Source organism: Mastigoproctus giganteus, chromosome 12 (genome assembly GCF_048544385.1).
Source record: "Mastigoproctus giganteus isolate SK-2022 chromosome 12, ASM4854438v1, whole genome shotgun sequence".
NCBI lineage: Eukaryota > Metazoa > Arthropoda > Arachnida > Uropygi > Thelyphonidae > Mastigoproctus > Mastigoproctus giganteus.
Genome location: NC_143586.1, coordinates 160,994,150 through 161,010,486, shown reverse-complemented (window position 1 = coordinate 161,010,486; position 16,337 = coordinate 160,994,150). Strand labels below are relative to the sequence as shown.

The 16,337-nt window shown below is 37.1% G+C and overlaps 1 protein-coding gene across 2 annotated transcripts in view; it reads right to left on the bottom strand.

Annotated features, from left to right (window-relative positions):
• The window catches only part of Art4 (arginine methyltransferase 4), a 261,955-nt gene that overhangs the window by 30,826 nt on the left and 214,792 nt on the right, over positions 1 to 16,337 (bottom strand). The window contains exons 13-14 of one of the 2 annotated variants that reach the window (XM_090386019.1): positions 11,860 to 11,991; positions 10,977 to 11,001 (exon numbers count right to left, since the gene is read on the bottom strand). In XM_090386019.1, coding sequence (XP_090242145.1) covers positions 10,977 to 11,001; positions 11,860 to 11,991 — 157 coding nt within the window. The remainder of the gene's footprint in view (positions 1 to 10,976; positions 11,002 to 11,859; positions 11,992 to 16,337) is intronic. The other variant, XM_090386018.1, reaches the window with a different exon arrangement.

Below are 16,337 nucleotides of genomic sequence, written 5' to 3'. Positions count from 1 at the left end.
ACATTTTCTGTTAAGATCTACCACTGACTAGGGAAGCACTAGTTTAACAAAAAGCTGTGAATCCTTTGCTAAGGGTGGTTTTATTAAACATAAGATAATACATTTTTAATTTTTAGTTTCAACACCACAGGATGTTCTTTCTAACACCCTTTCCTGAACATCAGGGGTTATGCTTCTGGGCCTACTTGCTCATACACAATGTGTGAAGTGCCTATGTTCACTAAGGCATTGACGTACCCTGATGAATGTGCACCTGTTTTCCTTCTGCAGGGAAATGCTTCTTGGTACAAATGTGCAGCCTCGAGTGCACTGCAGTTGGCTTTACCATACATGAAGTGCATGTCCGCATACTCTTCGTTGCTATTACCTCTTTTCATGTTGACTATCCTTTGACAAGTACTAGTATGCCTGCTACGTCTCAGAGCATTGAGAGAGGGGAAATGGACAGAATGAGCATAACCTAACCTAGGAAGAAGTGGACAAACTTTAGGAGTGAGTGGATAGGTGAAATGGGAAGGGTTTTTTTTTTTTTTTTTTTGCCGTATAAGCTTGCATCATATGCCTCTACTAATACTAATATCCATAACAATATCAACTTTTGGGCTCTAAAAGATGATATTTGTGTGTAAATCGCTAACATTTTCCATGGTCCTCTTCCATTTATTGCATAATATTTTCTGTTTCACTGACAAAACAGTTACCAAGAATAACTTGGTAACTTTTCATTAAAAAAAAAAATAAAAAATAAAAAAAAACGAAAGGTATTAGAAGTTATAGTACTTAGTACCGTGCATGGGTTGCAGGCTGAGAAGACAAAAGAAGATAATTGTTGACCTTAGACTTCAACTTCTGTACACTGTAATTTTCAGGAAATAGGTATGAAGGAAGGCTGTTCCAGAAAACGGCAGTTGAATGAATAAATGAGGAAGACGAAAACTTGGTTCTGTGAGTTTGAAGTTGAACAGTAAATAGATGATGGCATGTGTTCGGACTATTTTGAAAGAGAGCAGGAATTATAGAAGCCAATTCAGAAGAACAGTGCCTACAGAAGAATCTGTAAAAACGGCATGCATCAGAAACAGAACGTCTATGAGACAGAGAGTGGAGAGACTCTGTTAGAGATGAGTCATTAATTAACCTAATTGCTCTCTTCTAAATGGAATCTAGAAGCCTGAGAGAAGTTTTGGGGCACCACCCCAGATGTGGGAACAATATTCCATGGTAGGGTGAATTTGCGGTTAGTACAGCTGTTTGGTAGAAAATAATATCGAGAGCAAAAGAGAAAACCAAGTATTTTTGATGCGGAGGAAGCAATATTTGTAATGTGCTTGTGCCAAGAAGTTAGAAGTCACGGTAATCTCCAAAAGAGATATATCACCTTGGCTAGAAATCGGAGTGTCACCAAAGATAAGCATAGGAGCAGAAGAATCCTTTTTGCGAGATATAAGACAGGACTGAGTTTTAGAAGGAGCGAAATCAACTAAGTTGTCTTGGCCCCAGTGGAGAATTACCTAGAGATCAACATTTAAGAATATGGTGGAAGATATTCGAGAAGTTGAAGCTGATTGAGCAGGACAAGGTTTCTCAAACTGGAAAGTGGAATGCAATGCGCTATCATCAGCAAAACTATGGATAGATTTCTGGTCAATGGAAGAAAGTCATTAATATACAAGAAGAAAAGAGTGGGGGAAAGAACTGAAGCTTGGGGAAACACAAGCATTAGAGAAGTTAGAAGACAGAGAGCTATCTACAAATTGCCCTCAGTTAACAGTCAGAGAAAAACCTTGATAACCAACTACAAAAAACAGTTGGAAAACCATAAGATGGAAGCTTGTTTAGAAAACGTTTATGCCAAACATGATTGAAAGCCTTTGAGATGTCAAGAGCAACTGCTTGTGTTACATCAAACTTTTCTATCGAATTTGTCCATAAATGGATAACATAAGCCAGAATGTCACGATGGATCGAAACTGAGGGAATCTATACTGACGATGGTTGATCAGATGGAAGGTTTCTAGATAGTTTAAGAGTTGGCTGTTAATTGATTTCTCCATTGAAACTAATTGCAATGGGATGATAACTCGATGGGAGTGATTTGTCACCCTTTTTGGGAACTGGCCAGATATGAGAAAATTTCCAAGCAGAAATCACCTTTGGAATAAGAAAGTGAAAAAAGGCCATAAAGAATAGGAGTAAGTTCAGGAGCACAGGTTTTGAGAACAAGTGGAGAAATACCATCAGGCCTTGGAGCTTTCTCAGCATCAAAATCCTTCTGATATCCTTTTGACGGAAGACCACAGGAGGCATTGAATGGAGCTTGGTGGAAATGGTGGGAAGAAGTGTTTTACCAAGATCATTAATACATGAGTTGGAAGATAAATGGGATGCTAGCAGGTCAGCTTTATCCTTGGTGAAGTGACAACAGAACCATCTGGTTTTGACAGAGGTGGGAGCAGAGATGGGCAAAAGTTGCTGCCATCAGCCTTGGCAAGAGACTAGAATGCTTGGCTACCATTAGGGCAAGAAGCAAGTTTTCTACTCTTAGCCTGTTCAAAATCTAGTTTGGACTGATTAATAACTGCTTTACAATTGTTACAAGCCTTGGTGTAAGAAGAAAATGAAACTAAAGAATTGGAAACAAGCCAATTACGATATGCAACATTCTTCCTTGAACAGCCGTAGCACATTTATTGGAAAATCAAGGTTAAAGTGGAGTGTGGAATAAAGGATTCCATTCCAACAAGAATAATTTCACTGACACAATCTGAGCAAATGTTGGCATCAGAAGTTTTCAAACAGTAATCCAACCAAGGAAAAGAAAAAAAAAAAAAGAAAGAAATCTCGCCGTTCATCCCATTTTGCATTCTTGTAATGCCAAACAAAATGAGGTTGGGAATACCCAAGAGATAAAGGCTCCATTGGAGAATAGACAATCACCAAATTGTGATCTGAGGTGCCTAAAGGACCACTCATTTTGACCGTGAACTTAGAAGATTGTTTGTGAGAAAAAGATCAAGCGTGTTGGCTGTATGGTTAGGACTGTCCGGTATTCTGGTAAGTAAATGAACAATATGTGTGAGCTCATTAGTAATTGAAAAAGCCTCAAAATCTCAACCAGCTGGGTCAGTGTGGCTAGAAAATGGAAGCCAGCTGGAGTTGTGAACATTAAAATCACCAAGAAAAATTATCTCACTGTTGGGAAAGCTGGACTGGAGAAAGTCAAGTTGCAAAGAGAGGAAGTCAAAGAGTTCCAAGTGATTAGTGGAGCTGGGAGAAAGGTAGAGATAACAGATGAATTTGACAGAATGAGGTAGAGAGATTTTAAGCCAAAGAAGATCGAAAGGAGGAGATTCCAAATTACCACGTCTCGGACATATGCACAAGTACCATCTTTGAGGCAAAAAGAATCATATAGCGAATAATTTGGGCAACTGAGATGAGCAGTGGTTGAATCAACCAATAACTGAGATTCTGTCAGAAAAAGTACATGGGGTTTGGCAGACTATAAGTGGAAATGGACATCAATGAGATTAGAACTACCACATATATTTGTGTTGTTGTTGGTTTAGCGATTTATTAGGCGCATCGGTAACTATGGCCATAGTGCACCACGTATATTTGTGAAATGAACTAGGAAGTGTTTTAGAGGTTTAGATCTTTTCACAGATAAGTTTGCTCTATTAGTGTGACAATTCATTGTGTATTCAATAGTAAGAAAGGGGGGGGAGCATGCTGTATGAAGTAATGAAATTTTTGGACATAGCGTATACATGGTAAGAATATACCCAGATCCTTAGCATAACGTGGCCTCGACAATGCCCTTCCTCTCATACACACTACTCAGACTCCCTCCAGTCACTATCTGGCAGAGTAGAGACCGCAAGATTATATACTGGCTAGAGAGTTAGGTTCCAATTACCAATAGGTTCTGTCTGGTGTACTAACTAGCAGACAGCCTGCACACACTGTTTTAGAGCTGTACCCTCGAAACGTAAGGAAGTTTGGATCTCACCATGGTGTTCATCACATCCTCAAAAGCCATCAATCATACTGCATGATTGATGGAAGAGATGGGAAGGGTTGACCAGAAATTAGCTCTGGAGACTAAACATGGGTTCCACCACTTCAAGCCTCCAATAAGCAAAGTGGTGGTATGCACCAGTTGATGAGAGTCATTTACCACCTAGTATTGCCTGGTAATGCAGGGGCAACATTCCTCCATGTGGCGTGGGCACAACACCTCGACTCCTGCTTGCGTTGGTTCACACATAATGGTGACCTACAGTGTGCTTGTGCATTGGAGTTATACCCAGGATTACTAACAGCGCCACCACTGTGAAGGTGTAAGCAGAGGATTTGGGTGTCACAGACCGTCCGGACTTCACTGAAATTGGGTCCTTGGCTTGAGTGTCACCCAAATATCAGTTCCATCAGCATTTTAAACTCCCAGGTAGCAAACACAGCTTGTCTGGCCTATCTGAGAGAATGCCTACAACAGCCCCAAGAACTGCTTTGTGTGAAAGCATTCTATTCTTGGTATAAAGGGTTCGTTATATAACTGCATATTCTGGTTAAATTTGTTTGAAGCAGTAACTGTTTTATTCATGCCTTTAATTTTTCCATCAAGTGGTGCCCTCTAGCAGATTTATTTTGAAACTAAAACGTCATGCTTATGGAAATTGTTTTGGTATATCATTTTTGCCAACTGTACACTTGAATGTTATGTAATTCTTGTTTCAAATCTTCATTATCATCACATATATTTTCTCACCAGGCTGAAATTTATAAATGCTCAGACAACAAATATAATGCAAGGAATCAAAGAGAATTATAGGTAATTTCTTTGCCATAACTATCAACCCCCAAATATGCAATTCATCACCTGAATAGTAACTGGATCATGCTTATGGAAATTGTTTTGGTATATCATTTTTGCCAACTCGTACACTTGAATTTTATGTAATTCTTGTTTCAAATCTTCATTATCATCACATATATTTTCTCACCAGGCTGAAACTTATAAATGCTCAGGCAACAAATATAATGCAAGGAATCAAAGAGAATTATAGGTAATTTCTTTGCCATAACTATCAACCCCCAAATATGCAATTCATCACCTGAATAGTAACTGGATTATGTATACATACCAAATTTTAATTGTATGCAATATGTTTTAATCTTTTGTAATTTTATTCATGTAAAACCTATGTATAAAGTGTAGTCACAATTTATGCAGTCTTATTTTTGCAATTTTGAAATAATATGCCTTGTAATATAAAACTAATAATAATTATATCTTATTATATACATAAATATTAAAATAATGTGCCATAACTCATCATCATCATCATCAGCCATTTTCAATCCACTGCAAGATGAAGGCTTCTCCAGCAACTTTCCAGTTCCTTCTGTTTTGAGCACTGGCCATGCATTTACTACCGAAAAACTCATGAATTTCATCTATCCATCTCTGCCTTTGTCTTCCAGGTTTTCTTCTAGCTCCTCTTTGGTACCATTCTGTTATTTTCTTAGTCCATCTGTCCTCATGTATTCAAGTTATATGTCCTGCCCAAGACCATTTTAGTTCTTCAGTTTTGATAAGAATGTCCTTTACTTGAGTTTGCTGTCTAATCCATGTGTTTCTCTTCTTATCTAACAGTCTGATTCCCAATATAATTCGCTCCATTCTTCGTTGTGTAGTTCTCAGCTTCTCTTCCATTCTTTTGGTAAGTGCCCAAGTTTCACTTCCATAAGTCATGGTGGGAAGTATACATTGGTTCATTATTTTACGTTTCAGACAAACTGGGATATTGCTCTTCAGTATGTGACTATATTTCCTGAATGTTATCCATCCAAAATTTATTCTTCTCTTGACTTCCAGCCATTTATCATTATTACAGCTAATAACTTGTCCCAGATAAGTGTATGACTCCACCTTTTCAATTACTGCTCCTTCAATCATTATTTTCCTTTCTGTGGCATACTTGTTCATCATTACTTTTGTTTTAGCCATATTCATCTTTAGTCCAAAATCCTTACTAACTGTGCATAACTGATTAAGATTTTCCTCTAATTCTTTGGGATCGTGGCTTATGACCACAATGTCACATCTGCAAATCGTAAATGGTTTAGGTACTCTCCGTTCACTTTGACTCCTTTCTGCAACCAGTCTAATCTTCTCAAAGCTTCCTCAAGGGAAGCAGTAAACAGCTTCAGAGATATTGTGTCTCCTTGTCGAACTTCTTTCTTCATTTTAAATTTCCTACTGTCTTTGTCTAGTCTAATAAAGGAGGTAGTACTCATATATTTTCTTCAAAATCATAATATATGGGGTATCTATGCCTTGTCTTTCCAGTGCCTGAAACATTGCCTTATGCTGTATGGAGTCAAATGCCTTTTCATAATCCACAAATGCCAGGCATAATGGTGTTTTATATTCATTTGCTTTCTCCATTAGCTGTGATATTACGTCAAGGTGATCCATAGTTGAGAATCCTGTCCTAAAGCCAGCTTGCTCTTTCGGTTGATTCTCATCAAATATTCTTTCTAATCTGTTAGTAATGACCCTTGTGAACAACTTGTAGATGTGGGGTAACAAGCTAATTGGTCTATAATTTCCAATTTCTGATTTATCTCCTTTCTTATGCAGCAAAACTATGATTGCATTATTCCACTGCTTAGGCATCACACCTTTTCTAATGCACTTTGTGAAGAGCCGTGCCAGTTTTTGTGTTATGTCTCTTCCTCCCAATTTTAAAAACTCTACAGTAACTTCATCTTCCCCCGGGGCTTTCTGATTCTTCGTTTTCTTCAATGCATGTTCTACCTCATCAGGAAGAATATCGGGTATGTCGTATGTGTTGCTACTTTGCAATCCATCTTCCCCACTGCTGGCATCATTCCCTCGCTCCTTGTATAATTCTCTATAGTAGTCTTCTGCTATTTGAATTATGCCTTCTCTGCTGTTTATAAGTACACCATCGCTATTCTTCAGTTTCAGTATCATTTGTCTTTCTGTATTACTGCTCATGGCTGCTGATTTAAATCCTTTGTTTTCCCTTAATGCTTGTTCTACTTTTCTTGTGTTAAATCTTCTTATGTCCTCTCTGAGCCTCTTTCTAATGGCTTTGCATAACTCAGTATACTCAAATTTCTCCGTCAGTGTTTTTCTTGCTCTTCATTTGTCATCTTCGGTTCATCATGACAAGTGTTTCTTGACTAATTTTTTCTTCTTTGGATTTCTTTTTCCCTATAAGTTTCTTGGGCTTTATCACTTTCAGAAAGTTGTAATATTCCTCGTCGATATCTTGGTCCTGAGCAGTCTGCAGAAGCTCAAACTTGTTCTTAAGTTCCAGTACATACTGCTTTTTCTCCTCCTCTGTTATTTCAAAGACCTTTGTATTATTTACTCGAGTCAGTTTTTTCCTTTCCTTTCCTACATCTATATCAAGTGTACATCTTACCATTCTGTGATCACTTCCAACATTTACCTTATTCAGGACGGTAACATCATTCACAATATATCTTCTGTTAGTGAGGATGAAGTCGATTTCATTAGTTGTTAATCCATTTGGACTCTTCCATGTCCACTTTCTGTTCACCCTTTTTTTGAAAAAAGTGTTCATTACTGACAGTCCTTGAGATTCTGCAAATTCTACAAGTCTTTCACCTCTTTTATTTCTTTCACCAATTCAAAAAATTTCCCTTAGTTCCCCTTTCTGTGCTGTTTTGCCTTTTTCCAACCTTAGCATTGAAGTCCCCCATAATAATAGTGTAGTGGGTTTTCTGCTCATCTAGAAGACTCTCAATTTCAGTGTACATTTCTTCAACCTCTTCATCATCATGGCTCGATGTTGGTGCATAAATCATTATAATCTTTATGCTTGTACCTCTTAGAAATCTTGAGTATTAGTCTTGACACCCTTGGTGATGTACTTTTGAATTCCAAAATGTTGTTTTTAAAATCTTTATGGACCAGAAACCCAACTCCACCTTTACTCCTTTCACTGTTTCCATTGGTGTACAGCAGATTTCCACTTGATAAACTTATAAGTGATTCATTTCTTCTTCTTGTTTCAGCCAAACCAATGATATTCCAATTCACATTTTCTAATTCCTTTTCCAGCTCTAATATCCAGTCTTCACCGATGAGTGATCTTACGTTATAACAGGCCAAGTTCAGTTTCCGTGCATGGCAGCCTGGCCATACCCAGAGATTCTTAGCACCCTCTGCTTCCACTCTGATCCTCTCGCTGCCGTAAGAGGGAGAGTGAAAGCTGCTGGGGAGTGAGGGCCATTTACTTTGTCGTGCTGTCATATGCTGGAGGGTGCCACAACTATCAACCCCCAAATATGCAATTCATCACCTGTAATTTTTAGTGTAACATACAATAATTTTCTGTAGAATTTTTTCCTCATACAGTACAGTAAATTTTTTTATAAATTTTTCTTACTTTTATTTTTTCCCATAAAGTACAGTAAGTTTTCATTACAAATTTCATTTAATTTTAACCTATTTATTTTTATTTAAAAAAAATCTACAAATTTTAATTTATCTACATAAAATAAGCCAAAAAATTGTCACATTGGCTACTATTTATGCATAGAAATATATTAAAATCCTGGAGTGGGGATGCACTCCCCAGCCCAGAATTTTAATTCAGGATCATCTAGACAAGACTGCAGTAATAGTTAAGACACAGCATGGGTTTGTTTGACCAATTTTATTGGATACTATGATGTGGTCACAAAGGAACTGAATGCCAAAAATAAAATAATTTATACTACACAAATTCGATCATACACGATTTATAAACAGGAGAACGATATCGTATATAACACGAACTGAATTCACTTATGCACGATTCGCCTTTGTGTTTACAAGAAATGGCAGTCGAACGTGGAATCGCCCCCAACTGAACGCAACATGTTAGAAATGAAGAGAAGATTCTGAAATGTACAGTATTTATGTTTTTTATATCAGTGAAGGGGAAACACATTTCACCCTAATAACGTAAAAACCAACACAATTCCAGCTATCGGTATTATCGCAAATGCAATTAGATCAATTTGCTACCAGTTTATAACAGATTCCACTAGCAGAAACACAACTGGAAATTGTTTTTATTGTTTTATGGTAGTGATCTCCAGAAATGTGCTTTAGCAAAATGTGAGCTAGTGAGGTGTTAATAGTGTCTCTCCCATTACGGTGTTGTTTATTCAGTTGCTACACGCGCACAGCTTTGTTTATGTGTATGAAGCATGCCTCCTCATTTTGTGATTGTGCTTTAATCCCTAAAAATGAGTAAAATACTTAAAAGGTGTGAAAAGGAAGCATCCTGGTGAAGACACTACAGATTCAGAGAGAAAAAGAAAAGCAATACCAATAGACAGAGGTGGACTGGGTCAAAAATTCTTACCACGGAAAATTTGTAGCAGCCTCATACTAGTGTTTATGGCCAAAATCACACCGGCCTCCAAAAACTGAAACCAAACTATTATATTTAGACCACCTGAATAATTAAATTCATCTGCTGTGCTGTGTGTCTTATGTCTATTAATTGTGTGTGGTTGATTTGTCTGTTTTGCTGGGCGAAAAACCTGAGTTTCTGGGGGGGAAACCTTGCTATCTACACCTGAGACCGACTAACTCAGCCACGGAGCAAAAAAACCCATTAAAAATCCTCGCTTCATTGACGGGATTCGAACCCGGGCCTTTTCCACCCAGTGTGGGTCTTCGATCCTCCAGTGTGTCCCCCGGTAAGGCTTATGGCCAGTCCGCCTGTGTCAATAGAGAAAAAAAATATGAAATCTAAATGAGGCAATGCCGTTAATTAGAAAGACTGCAGAGAAAATAAAAACAACTTTCATAGCAGGAACAACTCAAAGTGTAACAAAATCCATTAGATCAAGACACAAAGAATTTGAAGATACAGAACGGTTGTCATCTGTTTGGATAGAAGATCAAACAAAGAACAAGTTTGCTTACGATAGAAGCAAAAGCATTAGCAATATTTTATTATGTAATAGTCATAATAAAATACGTAAGTATTTTATTACGACTATAAATAATTGTAATAAAATACGTAAGTATTTTATTACAATTATTTATTGTGTTTGGTAATGTTTTGGTTACAAATGTGTATTCAATCTTGGGTGGTGGGCACCTAACCATATTTTTCCCATAGGGCCTGTTATTTATATTGCACGATTTTGCACTGCACAAGGGTTTCTAGGAACCCAACTATTGTGCTATATGAGGACTAACTGTACTTGGATTTCAGGGAAGCTATACTGTTGCACATGGAAGACTGCTGTACAAATTGGAGCAATATGGCATGAAGGGTAAGTTGCTACAATGGATAAAGTTGGATAACAATGGTTGAGTGGGAGATGACAGAGAGTGGTAATCAATGGACACTGCTCTTCATGGACAAATGTTATTAGTGGAGTTCCCAGGGTTTGGTGTTGGGCCCATTGTTGTTTTGTATATTTATCAATGATATCGATGAAGGTATATCAGGTTTATTGTCCAAGTTTGCAGATGATACAAAGGTTGGCAGGGTTATTAACGACAGTCAAGACAGTATGCTACTCCATCTGGATCTAGATAAGTTGGGCAAATGGAGTGAAAAGTGGCAACTGAAGTTTAACATTGACAAATGCAAAGTGCTGCATATGGGTAGCAATAATCAAAGAGAAATGTACCAACCGTGTGGTACTTTTTTTTTTTTTTTTGTTAGTTGTTGGCGCACCGGCTTCTGTGGCCATAATGCACCCCCCAAAGGTTTTGCATTTTACTGTGATCCAAGCCCGAGGCGGGATTCAAACCCGCGACATTTGGGTTGCCAGGCAGGCACTTTACCCATCTGGCTAGCCCGGTCAGCTAGTGTGGTACTACACTCAGGGAAGTGGAAAATGAAAAGACCTGGGGGTAATTGTGCAGTCGAATATGAAGTTTGCTGAGCAGTGCAGACAGATTGCCAGGGCAGGTCATGGAGTCTTGTCAACAATATATAAGAATTTTGCTAGCAGGGACAGGGAGGTGATTATCCTGTTATACAAGGCAATGGTCAGGCCACTCAGTGTGGCCTGACCATTGCCTTGTATAATATTGGTGAGAGGAAAAAAGGGGTGCTCTTACCAAGAAAGGCTTAAGTTCTGCAAATTTCAGCACCTGGAGAGTAGGCACCTGCAAGGTGATCTGATTGAAGTGTATAAGGCCTGACCATTGGCAAGCTGAATGCTGATGGGATTCTTCCTCTTGTTCAGATTAAGAACCTCAGGGGACACAGATTCAAATTGAGGAAAGACAGTTGTAGAATAGATGTGTGGAAAGTTGCCTTTAGCCAGCGGGTAGTTGATTGGTAGAACAGAGTTCCATCTTTTGTTGTGGAAGTTGATAGCCTAAATAAATTTAAGGATGATCTGGACAGGCATTTGGAACGAATGGAGGGGTGAAATGGGAGGGGTTTTTTTTTTTTTTTTGCTGCATCAGTCAAAAGTCAAAAGTTCTAGGAATGCAATCCAAGCCTAAATCAAAACTGCCCTATATCTGATAACAAAGAATTTTTCAAACAGGAGTTATAGTCATTGCATTCTTTAAGCTAAAATTAATTTTATGTTTTACATTCCCAATGTGGCTAAGTGGTCAAGTACAAGAGTGCAGAAGCACAGCCCCTCAATGGACTGCAGTTCAAGCTATGTGAATACTAAAATATGGATGACTGTCAAAATTCAGGATTCATTGTCTACAGAAGTAAATTCCTCTGACCCATTGTCAAGCCAGAATATAAACACAGAATGTCATTTATTATTATTATTATTAACATAAATTACTTAAATGAAAAAATTTCTCACCAAGAGAAATGAGATTGGACTGATGAGCACCTAAATGACTCTGCTGTAGCTGCTGTTGTACAGGATGAATATCCATAACTGTGTCACCATTCATTAATGTAATACCATTCATAACCAAACTGTTGCTGTTTGCTAAGGAAACAAGACAAACATTTAATGAAATAAAAATTAATTTTAACTGTATTCAGATTGCAAGTATTAATTTGCATTAATTACTCACATAATATGAAAATATGGTTACACATCATGAAAATGGTTTGTGCGTGCGTGTGTGTGTATGAGAGAGAGAGAGAGAGAGAGAGAGAGAGAGATAAAAATCTACACTAATTTAATTGAACTTTTGATAATGCTGAAGATGATTCACCTTACAGAAGTTTGATCTTGCTGTTCAAATCAGACTTCTCTTGTTCAATGTAATAGCGCTTTTTAAAAGAGGGAAGGTAAGTTATTACTGGCCATAGACAATAAAAACTTGTAAATTACTCATTCTGACAGAAATGTTTTATCAGAAACATGCCAATTAATATGTTGTTGTTGTTTTTTGGTTTTTAGGAGCATTAGCAACTAAGGCCATATTGCTCCGAGAATATGCGGTGGTCATTCCTTGACCTTTCCTCATCCTCCGTATTTGGTGGTGACGGGCTCGAACCCCGGTCTAATCAAGAAGTGTGTGCTACGCACTGTTGCTCCTTCCCACCTGGCTACGGAGGCGCCTACCCAATTAATATGTTACTGATCCTAGAGTGAAATATGTTTTTTGAGGAATTACATTCTATAAAAGCACTTTGTAAAAACTAGTTTCACATGTGAATAATGGAAAATATCAAATAAATTAAGGAAGAACAATCAGATAAAAGATTAAGATGCTAAAAATGTGTAACTTTGATCAAAACTGACAAAGGAAATCTTCCATATTATCATTTCTCAACCATTTTTGTTACATGGCCCACTCTTAAATAATACACACTATTTATGCGAAAAATAAAATAAACATAAATAACAAAAGATAAAGTTATTAAATATCATATAACCTGAAAAACTAATGAAGAATTATTTACTTATATACAATAATAATTAAGTATAAGCTGTGCAGAGTATGAATGTGTGTGTGTACAAGTGCACATGCATGTGGATATTAAAATTTAATATATAGTTTGATCATTATACATTAAAAATATTTTCAAGTAACATCAAGACTTTCTGGCCCACCTCAATTCCTTCTCAGCACACCAGTTGGGAAGAGCTGGATTAGATTTAAAAAAAAAAAAAAAAAAAAACTGTTTGATCATTTAAAATAATAGGGGCATATTATTATTGTACATTACTATGTACAAAAATCTTTGTACATAGTAAAACCCTTGAGAATGAATTTAGTAGGTGGAAAAACATTGACTGGATGAAACACAGCAATGTCTCTCCTATATGATGCACTAATCTGGAATTAGAAGAATAAATTTCACAAGAAAGCAAGGTAGGGCAATGTGATTGTTATTCCCAACTTCAGATTAGTAATTTCAAATTACTACAAATTATCCAACATTTTTGAACAGGGGTTTCAGATTGGCCTAAACTTCCCTCAAGTATCAAGAACAGCCAACCAGAATTGAGATTAACATCTGTCCATTTTCTCTGGGCTATGAAGGTAAACTGTAAGTGAGGTTTAAGAAATATGGTATGTGCCATTTCTGTACCAAAACTCAAGCTTTTCACTGAGCATCCAGTGAAAAATCAGTATGATGTTCATAACAACTGGTACACTGATTTAACCATTTATGTCAGTACTGTACTCCCAGGAAAAGGGATGAATTTTTATATTTCCAGCAAAATAAGAATCAAATTTTCATTTGATTCATAAATGCAAATCTTCAGTTCAGTTGATTTTTAATAAGTGCTGGGTTCTTTTTAATAAAACCTGGACCCTAAGAGCTTTGCTGAATTCTTCAGCAAAGGGTGAATATTCCCTGACACTCAGCAATGAGGAATTGTTAAAATTCCAATGACGACATGGGATAATTTGTTATATTTGCTAATGCTATCGAAGCAGTGTTATGTGAGTCAGAAAACTGATAGCTTGAGGGGAGGAAGTTACACAGACTAATAGATTTAACAATGGCTACAGGTAGAGGCAAAAGTGATTCTTGCACTGTTTCTGTTGGAATGACCAGCAGCCTGGAAAGCAAGGTGATGGGGATTTCAAGGACTGCTGGGTGGGAGCCGTCATGGAAAAAGTAAATACATGGGCTGTGTTAGGGCTACTAAGAGTAAGGTCAGGTGCATGTAGACTTGCATGTATAACAATGCTAGGAGCACAGCAAATAAATTTGATGAATTTGAAGTGCTGGTCAAGACACCAACTGCAGACACTGCTGGGATATCTGAGATGTATTGTCACTCAGATATCAGGGATGCAGAATTGGAATATGGGGAGTACAATGTGTACAGAAAAGACAGCCAGGAGAGGCGAATGCTCTTAGTTAAGATGCACATAAAATCTAAGGCAGTACTTCCAGTTAATATGGGTGGCCAGTGCAATGTTCAGTCAGTTTGGTGTGACATAAGCACTGGGAAAACAAAAATGAGGGTAGGATTGTGTTATAGGCCTAATGACTCTGATGAATACAAACTGTACAGAGAAATAGAGTGGTCCAGTAAATCAGAATGTCTTATAATGGGAGATTTTAACTTTCCAGATATTGACTGGAATTTGTGGGTTGGCCACTCACACACTAGACGACAATAAATTCACAAACATTCATAAGATGTTTGTGAATTTATTGGATGACTGTTTTTTAGAGGTAACAAGGGGAAGCAATACTCTTGATCTGATTACCAGCAATGATTATTCATGCATTAAGAATCTGCAAATAGAACCACTAGGTGGCAGTGATCACAGTGAATTGATGTTGGATTTACTTAAGACATAACTACCATCAAGGGTAAAGAGAAGGGTTTTTGCTTTTGTAAAGGTGACTAAAGTAGCCTCACACAATTTTTAAATTCAATATAGTGGGATCAACTGATAATGTTACCATCAGCAAATTCTATATGGGATGCATTCAAGGAATTAATCATAGAAGCTACTAGGCTTTTCATATCAACCAGAAATACTGATCAAGATTTAGGCTTAATGGATGTTAGATGAACTAATGAGAGGCAGAGGAGAAAAATGCATGGGATGAATATAAATTATCAGGTGACACAGAAGCCTATGGTAGATATAAAGTAGCCTGTAATCAAGTGATAAAGGAGCTTAGGCAGATTACAAGAAATCTTTGGCAAAGGATGCAAATAAAAACAGCAAAGACTTCTTTACTTATGTAAATGCTAGAAAGAAGGGGATGAATCAGATTAGTATTGGTACACCTGATATCGATGGTTCGACTGCTGATGATCCTGCTTAGATAGCTAACAAACTAAATGAGTATTTTGCATCTACATTTACACGTGAGCAATTCTGTAAGGAAGTGGAGGATAGAAGCTTATTAAACTCTAACAGGGAGCTTAAAGATTTTGTAATAACTGAAAGGAAAGTGGAATAGAAATTGTTGCAATTAAACATAAGGAAAGGCACCCGAGGAGGATGGGATCTATTCATTCATATTGAGAGGGGCAGCAAACCCTTAGCCATAATTATGAGAGCATCATTGGATTCAGGGGAGGGGGCCCTCTGGCCTGAAGATGTGTGACTGTATCCCCAATTCACAAAGAAGATCAAAGGTGACATGAGTAATTACAGACCTGTTAGCTTAATATCTGTTCCAGATAAAATAATAGAATCACAAATGGATTTTTTAAGGGGGAATCTTGTCTGACCAATTTGAATGGATACTACGATGCAGTAAGAAATGAACTGGATGCAAAAATTAGTTTTGATATCATTAGAGACCTGTGTTTTTAGCAACAATTTTTTTTTAAATTTAGCATTTTTATTATGAATCATGAATTAAAGAAAAGCATCGTACAAGTTTAAATGGAGCTTTCCTTTAAAATTCTATATCGTTTGGTTACAACTAAATTTTATGTGCTAAAGTATCTTTCTACATGAACACTATTGATTGAGCACCATATTTATTTAATTGCTGCATTTCCCAATTCTTTATAGTTTATCTTAGGGGCCAACTATAACTGAAGAATATCAGGATTTTAGGCACATTTAATGCTGGAAATCATTTGATCAGAAAATGTTTGTACCTTTCAATACAAGTTGGAAGAAAAAGTATTTTTCTAAACAATGTAAATGCTTGCTCTGCATTAAACGGGCATTTGTTCCTAGCTGCTAAGTGCTTCACTTAAAGCCTCATAGAATGTGTTTATTGGATCCTTCTTTAATTGGGCATCTAATTTTGAAATGCATTTCGCAGCAGTTTACTTAAGAATGCCATGTAAATATATTCCCCCCCCCTGCACATTACTTAATAATTTTAAAGTTTCTGCTGGGAAAATACTATCTACCTTATTTTGCAGGCATCATTTTTAAT